The sequence below is a fragment of the Halyomorpha halys genome, unplaced genomic scaffold (assembly GCF_000696795.3).
Source record: "Halyomorpha halys isolate HHAL.00 unplaced genomic scaffold, Hhal_1.1 Scaffold390.1, whole genome shotgun sequence".
NCBI classification, from domain to species: domain Eukaryota; kingdom Metazoa; phylum Arthropoda; class Insecta; order Hemiptera; family Pentatomidae; genus Halyomorpha; species Halyomorpha halys.
This window is the reverse complement of record NW_027112043.1, coordinates 729,532-748,123: the sequence shown is the minus strand read 5'-3', so window position 1 is coordinate 748,123 and position 18,592 is coordinate 729,532. Positions and strand designations below refer to the sequence as shown.

Sequence of the window (18,592 nt, the reverse complement as noted above, 5' to 3'; positions counted from 1 at the left end):
TGTATTTAGGCAGCATATATGAATAAAGTATTTCTCTCTTTTACCATTTTAGTTATTTTGTGCTCTTAATCAAAATTGAAAGTTGTTGGAATTATTTCTTAAGCCTATCGTCTGTTCAGAAGTAATTCTAGATATAATATCTGTAGTATGATAAATAACTGATCATGTATATCCCATTAGAAAGATCATTTTAATAATGAAAGACGTGAGTGGATGAAGATGCTATGTGATATTGCAGGGCAATTAGGGATTTTTTCCTATGATAATATTTTATATTCTCCTTCCTGCATAGCACCTTGTTTGATTTTCTAAGCATAATGTTGTATTTATTTCAGAACTTAAACATTGAGTTTTCCAGGAAACAGTAGTAATAAAAAATCATTAAATTCAATTTTTCACAGATTTAGATGTTTACAACTCCTTCACCTCCATTTAGATAACACCTTCATCCGCTCATGTTTTAAATTATTTGACAAAAAAATAGGGCTATAATTTTCAAGACATTGTGTATGATTATTTACTCAATAAGCACTTGTATGATAAGCAATTATTTGAATACTTGTACTAAGCCAATAACAAAAATCCTTATTTTTATAGATTTCTATTACTTTTTAATCATACATAATTTGTTCCAGGACGCCCTAGCAAACCACCCCCACCGCCCAGAAGTGAATCTCTGAACCTAATGGAGAGGTTGAGGCCTTCGCCAAACTCTGAAAATAATGTTTATGCAAACCTTGGTATGATTTTCTTTCTCTAGGTTGGTTGTAAATATTGTAAATATTTAGAAATCCACTTTTTAGTTGTATTTATTCTAATAATATTACATTATGAATTTATAACCTTTAAATATCCTTATTTGGTGTCAGTAAACTTTTTGGGGATTAACATTTTCATCTTAAATATTATCATTATCTTATAACTTAATTTACTTCACTCAGCTCAGTGAGCTACCACTCACATTCTGTAATGGGAGCACTTTGAATCAGTTTATGATTGAATCGTCCGTCTGAAGTATAATAAATAATATATTTTTTTTTTGTTTATCATTCCCTAAAATTTTTCTTTGAGAACTGAATGAATGAATTAATTTCCATGAATTTATTCATTTTTGAGAAATAAAAAATCTATAGATATAAATGTGATGATTGTTGACAGGAGAAGGTAGATGTGGTATCACACCAGTTAAACCTCAAAGAACAGGCAGCATGAGGGATGCCAATTCAACAACCACCAAAGATAGCATTACAAAGGAACCTTCTAAACAGTGTACAATTCAAAGTGATAGCGACAATGTATATGAGTGTGTGGGCGTGAGCTCAGCCCCTGAATGTGATATGAGTCTTCCAACCTATTACGGTTCTGAAACTGAATCGGACATATATTATCCATATATTACATTCCAGGTAACATATTGTCACTATTTTAATGTCTTCATCTTTAACTTTTTTCTTTATTTCGATATAGTGAAAACCTGTTAGATCAATTGTCATTAATAAAGTAGTGATAAATTGTGCAAACATTGTTTTTATTCAAATTTATATGAATTTTCAAGCATGTATTTTATAATAGAAAAATTAATAACTTAAAAATCATTCTTTATAATATTGGAAGAAAATGGTTGACCGTATGATGCAGATTGTAGGAAGATAGTCCAGGTGGTGGTCAATAAACTTATCAAAATAGTGAAAGTATGTTGGGTTAACAATAAATAGTTCTCTTTTATTATTTTGATAAGTTTATTGTCTGCCACCCGGACTATCTTCTTACAATATACTTTATAATAAATAATTTTTAGATTTAAAAGAATACTACTCTTTGATTTTACTTTTTTTTATTAGAATGGTGAATGTAAAACAAAAATGAAAAGGAAAGAGAGAGGAATAGTTCATTCAACACTTGAAGAAAACTATGGTGCAGTAATAATAGCTAACCATGATGCGCTGACTAACTTGTTCCATCAGGTAGGTTTTAACTTCACATCAGCTGTATGAAAAACTATTCAGATTTTAATAATTTTGTTTCTGTCTTAAAATTTGTTTGTTTTAATAAAACAAGTACAATAAAAGGTAGATTTAGAAATTTAAAAAATAAATAAATCACTGTTCCTTTAAAGAACTGTTTGGGGTAAGCATTGAACATTGTAAGCTGTTAATCCTTTTGGGAACATTAATGGGAACACTATCTGTGGTGTGTGTATCAAAATATTTTTTTTTTCAATGGGAGATGATGTGCTCTTAATATGTATCTCCTTCTTACTTTTTGTTTTCTTATTTAATCTTCATCAAGATGTCAGGGAAAAAAATTCTCTTTCTCTCTCCTTCTCTCCCTCAATGCACAATAAAGACAAACCACTGATACAATTTAAGCAATTGTCGAGGGTTCCACGTTATGGAAAAATCGGTCTAAGAGATGGGTTATTCCTCTAGATAGTGTAGATAAATCATGTTCTCACCAACAAATAAAATATTTTTTATTAAATTGAATTGGAAAATTTAACTTAGGAAGCAGAAAAAGAGGAATATGAGTAACAGCTCAAAATTTTGAACAGAGTGAGCAGACAGGGTAGCAACTATCATGTTCCTAATCTCAAATAATAAAAATTATGCTTACTGATACCTCTTCTATAGATTTATTATTTTATTTTATTTATTTATTAAAAAAATGTATTTAATTGATTCACTAAATTAAAACAAGTAAATGTTCTAACTACTTTATGTCAAGAAGTTTGCTCTTGCCTTCTGGAGAATCGGGTAGTTTTACTAAAGCCTACCTCAGCTTCTCACGGTACTTGATTGATCTATCAGGATTCTTTCAGCATTACTTTCATTAGATTACTGACTATGTACAATATTATTCCACCTTTTGTTTCTGCTGAGGAGTCAATATTATTGTTCTTCTCTTTGAAAGATTTATGCTATACTAATCTGGCTCTGAGCTGACTGGGGAGAAGCTATTATAGTCCCTAATAAGAAAGAGAATAAACTAAAATGTGAAAATTACAGAGGTATAGCGCTCCTGCCAACAGTTTACAAGATCTTGTCGGTAGCAATTTGTAGGAGGATGATGGAAAGGAGCGAATAACTTTTGGGCGAGTACCAGAGCGGTTTCCGTCCAGGACGGTCAACAACAGACCACCTGTTCTCGATCAGACAAATGCTCGAGAAAATGTATGAGTACAATGTTGACTTACGACAGGCTTATGATAGTGTGGACAGAGGGAAATTATTAAAGGCATTGCAGTTACTGGGAATACCTAGCAAGTTAATAAGATTAACAAAGATGACCCTGGAATGGACTAGTTGCAAGGTGAAAACTCGAGTGGACATCTCTAATAGCTTTAGGGTTAACAGTGCCTTAAGACAAGGAGACCCATTATCACCAGTACTGTTCAACCTTGTCCTAGAAGTTGCCATTAGAAAAATAAGGACAAACCCGGGTGGTATCGTTTACCATAGGCTCACACAACACATGGCTTATGCAGATGATGTAGTCATCACTGGGAGAACCAAAACAGCACTGGGTGGTGCTGTAGAAGAATTCAAGAGAGCAGCACAGGATTTAGGACTTATTATAAATAGTGAAAAGACGAAATATATGAAAACTTCTAGACAGACCGGGGAGAGAAGAGATATTGTGGATGTGGGGGAAAACATGTTTCACAGCTGCAGTACTTTCAAGTACCTGGAAGGAGTTGTGACGGAGAACAATAATTTAGAAGTAGAAATTAAGGGGAGAATGGTAGCAGGAACCAGATGTTTCTATGCCCTGCAAAAAGCTCTCCGATACAAAAGTCTTTCCAGGAAAGTAAAGCTTTTGTTGTACAAAACAATAATTAGGCCAGTGTTGATGTACGGCAGTGAGACATGGACTCTAACCAAGGTAAATAGAAGAGCTCTACTGGTTTGGGAGAGAAGAGTCCTAAGAAAGATTTTTGGAGCCGTTAAAGAGGAGCACAGGTGGAGAATCAGAAGCAATGACGAAATAAAGGAATTGTATGGAGAGCCTGATATCCTCTGTGCTATTAAGAAGAGCAGGCTAAGATGGTTGGGACATGTGGAAAGGATGGAGCCCTGCAGGCTGCCTAAAGAATGCTAAATGGTGCACCAGGAGGAAAAAGGAAAAGGGGCAGACCCAGGCGTCGGTGGCTGGATGATTTGGAGGACGATTTGAGAGGAATGGGAGTTGAAAATTGGAGGAGTCTCGCTGGAGACCGTGAGACATGGGAAAGAGTGGTGGCAGAGGCCCAGGTCCTACAAGGACTGTAGCGCCCGACAGTGAGTGAGTGACTCTGGCTCTGATAACGTTTCTTGAAGTATTTGATCTTCCATCCTTCGTATTCAGTGTCCTTATATTTAATTTTTGCTTTTTTTTTAAAGGTTTTTTGGTTACAATTAATTATTATTAGTGCAATCTTACTTATGCAGAGGTTGGCTCTAGGCCAAATTTTCCATCTCATCACCCATTCCTTCAAACTAAGGCATAAAATAAGCTATATAACATAAATTCTTTTAAATATTCATTATAGTATTATTATATTATCTGCTTTTAATTGTTTAAAAACTAAATTTGTGTTAATATTCTAGATAATGAGTAAAAAACCAGATTTGCCAAAGGAAATGCAGGGAATAGAATGGAAATGGAATTCTTTTGATGTAGATGAGGAAGAGGTTCAGAAAATAGGAAATTTGACATTCATCAATGCTAGAATTAAGGAAATAGCACTTACCCTGTCAGTAACATCAATAGAATCCAGCATTCCTGACATTATGGAGCCTCTTACTCAATTCAAATCAACTGTGCCAATAAAATGTCTTCAAAACGGGAGTAACAGTAAGTTGAGAGTGGAACAGAATATTTTATTTGTTTTTATGAAATTTGAAGAGAAGTACTGTTTGAATTCAAATATAGTATTTTGTTAAAGGTAATAATTATTATGAAGAGTCTATAATATTTATTTTATATTTACTTTTATAATTATTTTTAGTTTAGTACTGTTTTGTTTCATATGAAACGTCTGTTTTCACTGGAAAGGTTATTTTGTGAATTCAAAATATTTACCTTCATTTACAATTTATCAACTTTTCAATCCAAATTTAGGGTTTTGTGAAGAAATGAAGTCAGAAAATGAGTTTTAGACCTGAGAATCATTTTCAAAAATTTTACCTTTAAGGAAGTTGTACAAATTTCTGAACAGATAGACCTCTTCTAGATAACTCTGATGAATAAGGTGGGAGTGGAAGGACTTCATAACACAACTTGTTTAGTTTCTTCATTGTCTGTTGTACAATATGAGGTTGTCGTGTAAGAGTATAGGTCCCTTCCCATTAACCAATGCAGGTTGTTTTTTTGACAAGTTTTTGATGTATTATGCCAATATCACTTTAGTGAAATATGGATGTAAACGTTTCACCTCTGGGTAAAAAGAAGAAATGAATTATTCCTGCAATTGACCACCACACAGAAACTAATAATTTTTTTAGATGCAAATTTGATTTGGCATCTGTCCTAGTCGTTCGTCAATACTTAATCACTAACCTGACCAGTTTTCATATCCAATCCACTTTTCATCATACATGATTTCCCTTTCGAGAAAAGGCTCATGTTTTTGCCTATTAAGCAGTGAAACGCATGTTTCATAACGCTTCAGCTACTACCGCTCATTAATTTCATAATAGTGATTAATTTGATGATTTCATAGATATACCTTTTTTCCTTTACCAATGTTATTTAAGTGTCTGGAAACTGTTAGTACACTTGTATTTAGCTTTGCTGCAATCCCATAACTCTTTGGTAAGGGTTTTCTTCCACAGTAAGCCTTAGTTCGTTGTCGTCAATGGCTGAAGGTGTTCCTCTGGGTTTTCTTTGTTATTCAAATCTGCTTCACCAGCCAACAATTTTCAAACCAGTGGTAAATAGTCCTTTCATTATAGCACCCTTCCCTGAACTCTGTGGTAATGTTTCGTGTAGTTTGGGCTGCCAAGTATCTAAGTTTAAACTCATAAAAAAAAATTACTTGTAAATCGTATGATTTCATGGTCAAATTCTCTGCCAAAAGAACAATTGATGCGAATAAAAAACTTGTACAAAGAGGTATGAGAGAGTTGCAGAAGGTAAATTATGGGCACCCTTAATGGTGGATCATACCAAGAAACCTGCCAAAAAGACAAAGTGTATCCTGTTTTGAATGCAGACTGGACACGACTTTCTTTCAAAACTTTGCTTAAAATTGGTGTCTTTGAGAGCCCACTCTGTAAGCTTCGCCAGCTCAAAGAAATTATGTTGGTACAATTAGAAACTTTTCCATTATTAGAAGACTTAAGAAACAATTTCCACTTAAGAAGAGGATGAAAAAAAGTAAATGATATTGGGCTTCGCAAGCACGGATGACCAAAATGCCTTGTATTTTGGGATGATAAAAATATATATATATATATATATATATTTGGTGTCATTCTAAATAATGTACAATCAATTGGAATGATAGTAAATATGATCATAGAATAGAGGATTTATAACAATACATTGTAATATTTAATACATAAACACAGTAAACAAAAAAAAGTCCACTAATTTCTTTAAATTTCTGAAATAATAAAAACGAATATTTCATATGAACTGAACCAATAGTTATTGTGTTTTAATAAACTTTTTATATTGTAATTACGTTCTATATAAAATATACTTGTAGTTTTTAATGATTATCAACAAAATAACACTAGCTTTATTTTGTTGACTATCATTGTAGTTTTTAATGATTATCAACAAAATAACACTAGCTTTATTTTGTTGACTATCATTGTAGTTTTTAATGATTATCAACAAAATAACACTAGCTTTATTTTGTTGACTATCATTGTAGTTTTTAATGATTATCAAAGAGATTTAGAATAAAAATGAAAGAAAAATAAATATTATATTGAAAAGAATTAATTAGTTCAAGGATTTACAAATAAATTAAGTGCAATTAATTTGAGAATAATATTATACTGATAATAATTTAGCTCTCATTATTTGTTGTTTTGTTTCATCTCAAATAACTTAAATAAAAATCTAAATTCCAATAAAATATTAAGTAATAATCTATATTTTTATATATATTACAGCATTCGTTACTGTTATGAGGAGAAAAAAGATTGAGCGCCTTTCGTCATTTGCAAAGAAATTAGAAAAAAGTGTCGAAAGTGTGAGAGAAGGTGTTTACATTTTATTACAAGTTGTTAAATACTTATCAATTTCAAAGGGGAAAGTTAACACTGAAAACTTTGTAGTTTTCACATCAGAAAATACTCCATCAGCTGCATATTTACCTGCTGAGGTAAATATTTTGATAAATTATTCATAAACAGGAATTAATTTTGATTGGGTTTTAATGATTATATATTAAAATATCATAAGGTGAGGTTTCTTTGTAATTAGACCATTTATTTTGTTTTTTCTTGTATTTTTGACTGTCCTGTCTAAGACTAGTAACATGAACAATACCTTTATTATATGTACCTCCACGTCACACAGTAATCTCATGTTATGATACATAAAATGATTTAATAAAAATAATTTAATAAGGTTATAATTATTTTTACAGATGGTTTAAAAGTATGTGCCTTATTTTTCGTTATTTTTTATCAAAATTTTCCAATTTCTGTTTCCTATATGTATAAAAGAGGGTTTTTAGTTTCCAAGTAAGAATATTGGCCTGTCCTATGCTTAAAAAATGTTTAGTACTGAAATTATTGCTGAAAAGGGGTTTGAATATCATTGCTCATGGTGGGATGGTGAAATGAAATGAAATGAAAATAGCCTTTTATTTATGCAATTAAATTAAATCATTACAAAATATAATATAAAAATTTAAAGAAGATAGAGAGAAAAAATAAATAAATTTATATATATAATAGTTGACAAAACATTAAATTCTATCAATTTTCTCTTCTTCCTGCCCCTCTCCTCTTCTGTATCCTTTCCTGCATAGGCCTTCCCTTTCGGGAGTAATAGTCAGCACTTCCCGGGGTGACCAGCCCTATTGAGAGGCGAATTCTTTCCCTTTTTTCTTCCCGACATCCCTGTTCCTAGCAGCTCTCCACCAGAGGGGTCCTCTTGAACATATCGATCCATCTTTTCTTTTGACGTCCTCTTCTTCTTTGAAGGCCATATAGAGTCCATTCTGTGGCAATTTTTGACTATCTGTCATTTTTGCTTTGAAGGAGATGCCCTACCCATTTCCATTTACTCAATCTTGTCATCTTCAGTGTGTCAGTGAGCCCTGTTTCTTTCTGGATCCAAGCATTTTTTATTCGATCTCTTTTCCTCACGTTCACAATGCTTCTTCCAGTATTATTTTGCCACACCTGTAATTTCCTCTCCTGAGCTATATTCAGTGACCATGCTTGGCATCCATAAGTGACCACTGGGCTAATGCAACTATCGAAGACCTGCCTTTTAAGGTCAATACTTGTTTTTCCCTTCATTATATGCCTAAGGGACCAAAACATTTTCCAACCGAGTGCCAATCTTCTCTGGACATCTTTTGCTCCTCTATCCGTGAATGATATTAACTGACCCAGATAAATATATTCTTCAACATATGCCAACTTATGGTTGTTAATTTCACACTCCTGTTTTACGCCATTTGTCATAAGTTTCGTCTTCTGGTAGTTCGGATAAAGACCAACCTCTTCACACAATGCCACAAGCCACTTAATCATTTCTCTCAGTTCTTCCATGCCTTTTGCAAAGAGCACAATATCATCTGCAAAATGTAGGTTGCTCAGCCATTTTCCATGTATTTTTATGCCTACTTCTTCCTATCCAAGACGCCAGAACACCATTTCCAACACAAGAACAAACAAAATTGGGAATAGCGGATCACCCTGTCGCACACCCCTCTCAATATCAAAGCTTTGTCCTTTCTTTTCAGTCATAATATATGCTGTCATCTTCTTATAAAGCTCTGTTATTATTTTAATATATTTGTCCTCTATTCCTATTAATCTTAGTGCCTTAAATGGTGGGATAGTAAAGATATCTTTAATTTTGACTAATTTTTTTTTTGTAACCTTAATTTTTGTAATGATATCATTGATTTCTTTTATCCATAATTAGTAATAATTTTTTTTATTCACAATTCCTGGACTAATGTTAAACACTAATTTGTTCGTTCATCTTCAGCATCTAAAATTGTAACTCTTATGTAATTATACTACCCTAAACTATTTCTTGATCTTCTCATTATGTGAATTCCTATTTGTACTTGTATAAAATATAAATTAATATAATAATGTAACTTATGTAACAGAAGAGAATGTCCAGCCCTAAGTTAATATTTTTCCAATTGTTTGATAAAATATTTACGTTTTTATTTGTTGTCACAAAAAATACTCCCTAGTCTAAAACTTTTTATCTTCACGCTCCTTCTATCGGCCTCTCTTGCTGTGTTTCTCTTTATCAGCGTAATTTTTTCTCCTAGCACATTGTTAATAATTCTTTTTGGCCATTTCTCTATTTTTTTTCTTAATGCCCAAGTTTCTCAGCTATAGAGTAAAATATATTTTTTTAAAATCTTTATCCCATTTAGAAATATACAACTAATCAATCACTGACTCTTTTGGTACTTTCTGTATCATATATTCATCAAATGTTCTTTACCTTAGTGCTTAATTTTTTTATATCTATTCAATCACCAATTAATTACTCAAAGGAATTTATTATGATAAATATAACTAGATTGACTTATTATAAATAACTTATAATCTATAAATAAGTGAAAAAAATGATTTATTTATATGTGATTAATTACTAATCCATTTTTAAATATTTATCTGTTCAACTGTTTAAATATATTTTTCAAATTCATTTATAACAGCTTCAGTTTATTTGTTTCTGAAGGAAAGTGAAACAATTTGTATTGAAGACTGCCTTCACGAGATGTGTAAACAACTGCTAGGAACCCTGCCACTTGGAAGGGTTTTGGAGAAGTGTAATGTTGCAGAAGCTGAGGGTGTGCTGGAAGTGTGGTTGTGGGGACCAGCATCTCCCCTCGCCCTCCCTTCGCTCGCCCGATGGCTTGACCTAGAGCGGGCCAACTTCCTCAACGCACTTGTAAGCAACAGGAATGCTGCTGTTGATAAGGAGCAGCTTGCATTCCTTGTCCGTGCTACTCCAAAATCAATCGCCCATTCTTCTCAGATTATTGAGCACAATGGATCATGAAACCATTCTCAGTTGAGAGGTGTGCAATAATTTTAATACTCATTAAATAGACACGAGTCATTATTGAACCTAATCCATTCATCTGTTTGTATTTGTTCGACCGGTGTTTATCATTAGATTTTATAAAGAAACAAGTGATTATTTATAAATAAAGTTTTATTGATAATTTATAGAATGTAAGCTAGTGCCATTGTTGCTTATGAGATAAGACTTCAATGATTTTGTTATTTTAAAACTCTAATAAGCAAAATATCTCTGTATAAACTGCATAGCATGCTCATAAGAACAATAAATCTCAAAACAGACATATATTTATTTAAATATTGTACTTATATTAATCATGATATTATTTAGTTCTTAGATTACTTTTATATGTGAATATTTAAGAATAAATTTGTTGATTTTTAAAGTTTTCTTTGTATTATTTTTTCTTGTCATACTATGGCTTTCTTTGAATAAAAACCCATAGAGATGAGTTAATCGATCCTATCAAGGATACAGTAATCACAGAAATTTGTATTAAATAAGAGATGGATTTAGAGGAAAAAACAAGACTTTTAAAATTATAAAATAATTAGAAAGGATCCGAGGATTAAGTTGAGGAATATATATACACTATATAATATATAACAGTATAATAAAAGTTATGAAACTAGCTGTTGTATCAACTAGGTTAGTTTGGAATTCACATTTCATACACCCACTCACTTCAAATATAATCACATTAATATTATTTATTTAGTTCAGATTTATTTTAACAAAGACTGACTCAGCTACAGGTTACTGATAGTAATTATCTGCCACAGCCAGATTCAAACCTGAAACTATATCCCACTCCCGTATAAATAAATAATCTGTTCAGAGTTATAATGAAAAGTAGTGGACTCAGGCTGCATTCCTGCCTTATGCCTAGGGTGATTTCAAATTTTCTTCTTCATGTATAGTTACTCCAACTCTCCACATTACCATTAGATATGAAGGTTAAAAGTTATCTTAATGGCTACTTATTTAGTTACCTTCAGTTTGAGGCATCAAAACATCAGAAAAATTGGACCTTAGGTTTCATAGCAGTGTAGGGCCAAAAGTAAATTCAATTAAAATTAATATAAATTGAAAAAGCAGAAAAAAATTACAATTAATTATAATTGGTAATGGCAACTAATTGATGATTTATTGCACTGTATCTGTAATTGTGATTCCAAAATTATAATTACTAGTTTAGCCAATGTAGTTACAATTACTAATTATAGTCAAATGTAATTTTAATGACTTTTTGCCAAAAACTGCTTAGCAAACAATACACCAAAAGGATAATTTTGGTGTGTGTAGAATCCATTAAATAAAAAAAATAAAAAGAAGTAGGATATAAAAATAAAAGGAAATATAACAATAGATTGCTTCCATACAGTATTTAATAACGACTAGTGAAAACAATCCGGTGTATACGTATAAATACATAAAAAAAATTTAATTAAAAAACTATAGAGCAAACAATAAATCAAAATTATTTCAAAAATAAGTATAAATAATGAACAATTAAATAATATATACAGCATGGTCCATATATACACATTTTCATATATTAATTTTCTTCAACAATTTAAACAGTATAGTACAAAATTAAGATTATTTAACCGCCATATAATATACACAATAATTCCTACTTAGCACACCGAATGAACTATGTATATCACAAAATTTAAATAACTAAACTCATAATGGACTACTATAAGACACATGAGCATTAAAACATAATCACTGCATTAACAATAACATCCGTACTTATTAAAATCTTTCAAAAGAATGATTAAAGCATAGAAATTCAGCACAGATTGAACTTAATTTTCAATACATTTTTTTCTTGTTTTCATTAACCTCCCCTTTCCCTCTCCCTCCCAAAAAACTGATAATTTAATTTTATAAATGTTGATATATACACTAATTAATTGAATATAAATATAATCCTCAATCTGTATCTCTGCTAAATAATATTTTACCAAAAAATATGTCCAAGACACCAAACTAACATTTCTTTATCTCTATACAAGAGCATTAATATACAATATAACTTTATTATTTTGAACTCAGATCAACAAAGTACCTACGTATTATGAATGAAATACATGAAAATTCAACACCTTTATCAAGAAGAAACAATTTGTTTTTAGGAAAATGAAGAGGTCCATATCAAATGTATTTCAAATAAACTTTATATATCAATTGCTATAAATAATGATGATTTAGTAATAAAACATTACTAGATTTAGGTTTGTGGGTGAATGAATGTTGATTAAATATTGTCTTCATCTCCTATTTATCTAAATTAAATACAAATGTATTGGATTGATGTTTTTAAGTAAATATATAGTTCTGTTTACTGAAAAGCTGTAATGATAGAGGAAACTAAGGGATATATAAACGACCCAGTGATACAATTCATTAAATAAGGTTTTTAGGTTTCCATATTTAGGAATGGAAATGTGAAAAAGGCCACTACCCTCACCCCTACCAACAAGGATAAAACTTTACTTTTTCTTTTCAATATAATAGTTTCTAACTAATAACAGCAAACTTATCCAAGCACTTCTATTAATTTTTTTTGTTTAAGCTTACTGTTATCAATTATTTTTTAAACACAAATTAAATGATCTTTCAAAGAGATATTTCACACAATGAGAGAAAAAGGAAAACTTCAAAACTAAAAATTATTCTTCTAAGAAAAAAATGAAGAGGATGTATTAAAGTAAAACTTTATATCTATAAACCAATACTCCTACCTTCCCTATATTTGGAAGTGAGAGTTGGGTTACTATAGACAGAGAATTAATATAGCTGACACGGCAGCAGGTAAAAGCGAAGTCAGTCTTTCTAAACTGATTGGGAATAATAGGTCTAATTAATAAATTGTTAAAATATAAAAGAACAAATATTTTTGTTAAAAGATCCTTTTCTGAAATTTCAGTATTAGCTCAGATGGACTCAAGTTTCTCTACTGGCACATGATGTAAATTGAAGGATGTAAATGAAGAGAATAGCATATTAACTTAAAATTTATTATTAATATAAAATATCACTTCATTATTTTTTCAGCTAGGTGTTGAAATTCCCATTTAGAAAAACAAAAGCAAATACCAAAATAGGAGATACTACCTGTTCAAATGTACATAAATATCTGTATATAATTTCATTAACTACACTATATTCTTTAGATCAAAATAAATTTTATATAATTTTAGGATTTTTGGTTTGTTAACATGTATCTTAACATCTTTTACAGACTCTAATTGTATATACATCTTCTTTAGATCAAAATAAATTTTATATAATTTTAGGATTTTTGGTTTGTAAACATGTATATACATCTTAATTTTATCAGAAAAATATAGGTTACATTTTTGTTTCTATTAAGTTGATTAACTAGCCTGATAAAGTATTTATAAATATAAATAAATATGCACAAATATTTTATTACTACCGCCAAAATGAAAAAGAAAGTAATTAGAAACCTGTATTGAAGAGATACCCGTAATCTGCATATCACAAGATAAACCAATTACGAAAGCAAAGGCAGTGACAGTAACTCTTTGAATGGTGGGTGGATTCTAATGACATGGTAAGCGTTTCACATATTATAATAGTCAATCAACTAACCTGAACAATGAACAATTTTTGTTTGTTTGAATTACATTATTGAAAATAAAAAGACATCTTAGATCTTGTAGTTCCTACATGATCTTGAGAAAAATGGATCATGTTTGTATGCACTACAAACAATTTATACTAACAGCAAACTTAGTTCCTAAATGAATTTATCTACACATCGTACTAGAAAATATTTAAATAATGGAATTCACCAAGATTGAGAAGATATTTGAGATTTTTACAGCTAATTACAAAAATTGTAAAGCTAATCACAAAAATATTTTGCCATGTCATAGAGATCACAAGTTGCAATGTCGTCACTTAAGAAGCAACATAATATAGCTCACTTTTCATGTTGCTTTAATGACGGAATGTGGCATGATGCCGATGAATATGAACTTTCTTAAGTAAACCCTCGATAATTAATAATTTACCAAACCTCTAGTTGTAAAACAGAGATGGTCTTAAAAGCTGAAATTGAGTAATGTTATATTATCTCCAAAGTGATATGTTGTTATAAATTCAAAAAATCTTTATGGAGTTACATACACTTTTACATTATGTATATTAAATATGATACATATAACATTATGAATGATAACCAAGAAAACTAAAACATAAAACTAAAAAAGTTTTATAATATAATAAAACCTTAAAAAACTTAAAGAAATTTCAGTTCTTTTAAAATTGAGTTTTGTTAAGCTACAATACTATAACTTCAATTTAATAAAAAAAAAATTCTGTTATCAATTAATTATGTCATGATAATTATTTTTCTGATACTACTAAAATATAAAAATAAACCACTCTCATAATAAAAATAAAAACAACAAATTACAATGAAAAAATAAAATAAAGTAAAAATCACCTCTTAACTTTGCTAAGGATTAATTCTACTTCTATAACAAATTATTATAACAAATCGGCTCTGGAAAGCAGCCATAAATCAGCTTTGAATTTGGTAACTCCATTTTATCACTTAAAATCTACTAACATAAAAATAAAATATATAAAGTGATTTTTGAGTGCAAACTATACATATGCACAGAACATAAACAAATAAAAATTATAATTCAAACAAAATTGTTCATTGAAAATAAAATTAAAATCTGAGTGATAAAATAATAAGTTTTAAAGCTTTCAACATTTCTTCCATAAGAAGTGAAACGCATACCATAAGACACAGTGACTATAATGGACCCTCGTTAACAGGAAGGAGGTTGTCACGTATAACTTCTGGGTTCGAAGCTGATGCTTCATTTGTAGCTAGTCTTATGGCTTCTTTGTACCCAGCAGACTTTTTTCTTCTATTGTATCTAATCTAGAGGAGAAAAATATGACAATATAAATGACTAGCAGAAATACTTTATCAAAGCTTACAAAAACTAAGCTAATTAACATATTTCCATAATAACAGAAATTTTAAGCAGTTAAACTCATCTATAATGGACCTTAATGGAAAAAATTTATAATAATAGAGATTATATCTGTAAGTAATAAAAAACAATTCTAATTAACTTTAAAAAAATTGCAAATTTATTTTATATAAGATTCATAACACTAATGATAAAATGTATATTAAGTTACAGCAGAAAAAAGAAGGGAGTTACTTGGGTACAAAATACATAGACCACCCGTTACTCCTAGTAACATATAACATATAATTAATTTTTTTCTAATAACAGGTAGGTCTTATCCTAAATGAAATGGTCCATTCAATTAACAACAGGTCTTAAACATCAATGTTTTTAAGAAATTTTCCTCTAAAGTACCTTAAATTTTGTTTATTTGAAATAATTAACCATTCCTCATTGTTCAATTAATAAATACAAACTATGAAACTTTTATGATCAACTAAAGGAGGAAATAAATGTTTTCATGTTCCTATGGTTATTATGACAAAAATTTACCTTTTATACCATTGTTTTAACAACCACAGAGACATAAACTAATATATTAATGAGAAGGGAGTAAGCGGGAGTATTTTGATCATAAAGAATAAGGAATTTGTCATTTAGAAACAAGAAAGGATTATTTTCAACTCAAACTAAGGGTGGTAAGTAAAATATGTGTTTCAGATATTTTAATCCTGATGGCAAAAGTTCTTCCCAAACTGATGTCAACATAAAAATCTTCAATGTTACTAGATTTTAGATATTACATAATGCTGAAGCATGAAGTCAAGTTTTCTTTTTCTTTTTTTCATAGTGCACTTAAATTTTGACAGTAATTTTAGAAACATTTGAGGTGAACAAATGCCTGCGGTTTCTTTTCAGTCAAATAATTAAGAAGGGAGAATGTCATACTACAAAAACAAGTAGGTTTGTGTAAGGAGGGGTTACTTTAAAAGTTGGATTATTGAGAGAAATTTTTGTGAAAAAAAAGAGAGATTAGTTTGTATAAGGAGTTAGTTACAATGGGGTTTCTTTGCAAACACATTCTATTTAAAATGTAAAAATGGTGTATTCATTTTGTCGATTAGTTTAAACGATGTTTATTCTTTCTGTTATTTTTTTTTTTAGTAAGTTATTTAGGAGTCCCAACTTTTTATGGACCACAGTGCAAAAGCAAAAAAAAAAAAAAAAAGATAAAAGAAAATATGTCACCAAATAATATTAAAAAAAATATATATATAAAAAAATAAATGATTGAATGATAAAACTAACTGGAATACCTTAAAATTTGTTAGAAAAGGTGAAAGTTGATCACAGGGCATAAGTGAAGAGGTTGAAGATCCAAACCATGATACATGGGCATCCCACTCATCACTATCTCGTCTAATTAAAATATTTAAGACCTGAAAATATGAATGGTAAATTAGTAACAACTAATGACAAAATCAAGAAAGGATGTATCACAAAAATATTTTTCTATATGTAACAGTCCATTTCTAAAAAGCAGATTATATATTTAAAGTCAGAAACAATTAAAAAGCATATAGAATAATGTTTCTTCACACAACTAATTACTAATTACTAATGTCCTTTTCAGCAGTGCCCTTACTACTATCAAAATCCATCCCTTCTGCACTGAAAGGCACTGGCAAATGAGAATATCCCAGTATATATTATATATAAGAAATATAACTGTCTTGAACAATATTTCCATTTACTACATCCTTATATTCAAGTGAGCTAAATACAAGAGCTTATTATTTGCATCTACCATCATGAATCTTACCCAGTCCCTGAATCAAAGTGTAATTTCTTCAATGAAAATATATTATTTTTAAGCATGATAATTATAATTCCAGAGAATATAATTCATAACAAACTATTCGTCAATCAACTAATGTAGAACATACAATATTATCCTAAGGAGGCCCTTTGTACATTCGAAGGAGTGCTGAAAGGTATCTCCAGAACAAAATTCAAGGGCGAGATTTGATTCATTCATAAGTACCTTAGTATATGGATGGATAAATAATGATCCAGTACTTTATCTTCAAAATGTAAACATTTTCAAAATAATCTGGTTTCATCATTATAAATATGATCCTTCATTGGATGATGTAACTCATTGTTACTATATTATTGCCTGAAGGTCATCTTTATACACTCTAGATTATCAGGAAATCAGTTTGCGACAAAAAATTAAGTAGAGTTTTTATTTTACAAGACAATGTTTCAGCCCAAACATGAAGGCTATCCTAAGTGTTCCAAGTATCTGACAGAACATTTTTATCACAGCAACTGTTTACTTCCTCATTTTAATCTTAAAAAATAGCTTTATATATTGAAGGAAGTGTGACCATATACTGTATGAAAAGTGCTGGATAAGAGCAGGGAATTCAACATCTGAACACACCATTTAACAGTTCAGTTTAACAGAACCTATGACAGCATTAACCTTTAAGAATTCTCCATTCCCCAGAAGAACATATCTTACAAGCTCACAAGGATGGGCCAGGTTACAATGGAGGGCATAAAACGTCATGTAGGAGTCCATGCTAGAATAATCAAGCCACTTTTCTCGGGTAAGGGTTTCCAACAAAAGGATGTGTTTTCTAGCATTTATTTTAATGTAGCCCAAGAAGAAGTCATCAAGAGCTCAAAAATAATTAACAGAACCATACAGCTACTAGGATGTACCAATTATATTAATTGTTACTATTAATATAAATTTAGCAGGTACTTTTGTGGTTTAATCACCTGATTCCTAGAGGATTACCATCAAATGTGACACTGGGCAAAACAGATGAATTGGCCTTATTAATTCATGAAAGGAGGATTCTCCAATCAATCAAAACAATATTTAGTAATGTTTAAGTATAATAGGCTCTTTGAACTACATTTAATAAATGGTAATGAATTAGGGAGGATGTCCCTATCCAGAAACAGTCTTCAAAATGCCCACGTTTCTGATCTGTTCGATCAACTGCGACTAATGCCAGGTAAAAAATAAAGCCCATAATTAAATCAAAATATTAATTATGGTATTTCTATTCTTTGTGATAATTGGAAAGGAGAAGTTGGCATTTTGCTAAGATTGCAAAGAATTAAATTTTAAAAAAACAAGTTAAAGGAGTAAAACTGGGTTGATAAATTACTTATTCTCTACCAGAGGCTCTCATTATAACTGGAAAGGATCGACTATTTAAGATGAGAGTCTATAAAATGTAGTTCAGGTGCACCTACTAATATATAATACATTTTATTGTTCCTACCAAAATGCAATTCCCTCCCGTCTTAATCATGTTAAATAAATACAATAATATGTAATAATAAATTAAATAAATAAT

General features: G+C 30.2%; 2 protein-coding genes across 2 annotated transcripts in view; one reads left to right on the top strand and one right to left on the bottom strand.

Annotated features, from left to right (window-relative positions):
• LOC106682144 (uncharacterized) overlaps positions 1-10,618 on the top strand; it is a gene marked incomplete in the record, with an annotated part of 198,135 nt that extends 187,517 nt beyond the window's left edge. The window contains 6 exon segments of the mRNA XM_067049953.1: positions 636-740; positions 1,159-1,406; positions 1,842-1,964; positions 4,587-4,833; positions 7,107-7,318; positions 9,886-10,618. Of these exon segments, the coding sequence (XP_066906054.1) occupies positions 636-740; positions 1,159-1,406; positions 1,842-1,964; positions 4,587-4,833; positions 7,107-7,318; positions 9,886-10,209 (1,259 nt within the window).
• Positions 10,619-11,611: 993 nt separating this feature from the next.
• LOC106682112 (PWWP domain-containing protein 2A) overlaps positions 11,612-18,592 on the bottom strand; it is a 12,400-nt gene continuing 5,419 nt past the window's right edge. Inside the window, exons 3-4 of the mRNA XM_014422800.2 lie at positions 16,526-16,648; positions 11,612-15,172 (exon numbers count right to left, since the gene is read on the bottom strand). Coding sequence (XP_014278286.1) covers positions 15,041-15,172; positions 16,526-16,648 — 255 coding nt within the window. The 3' untranslated portion in view covers positions 11,612-15,040. The remainder of the gene's footprint in view (positions 15,173-16,525; positions 16,649-18,592) is intronic.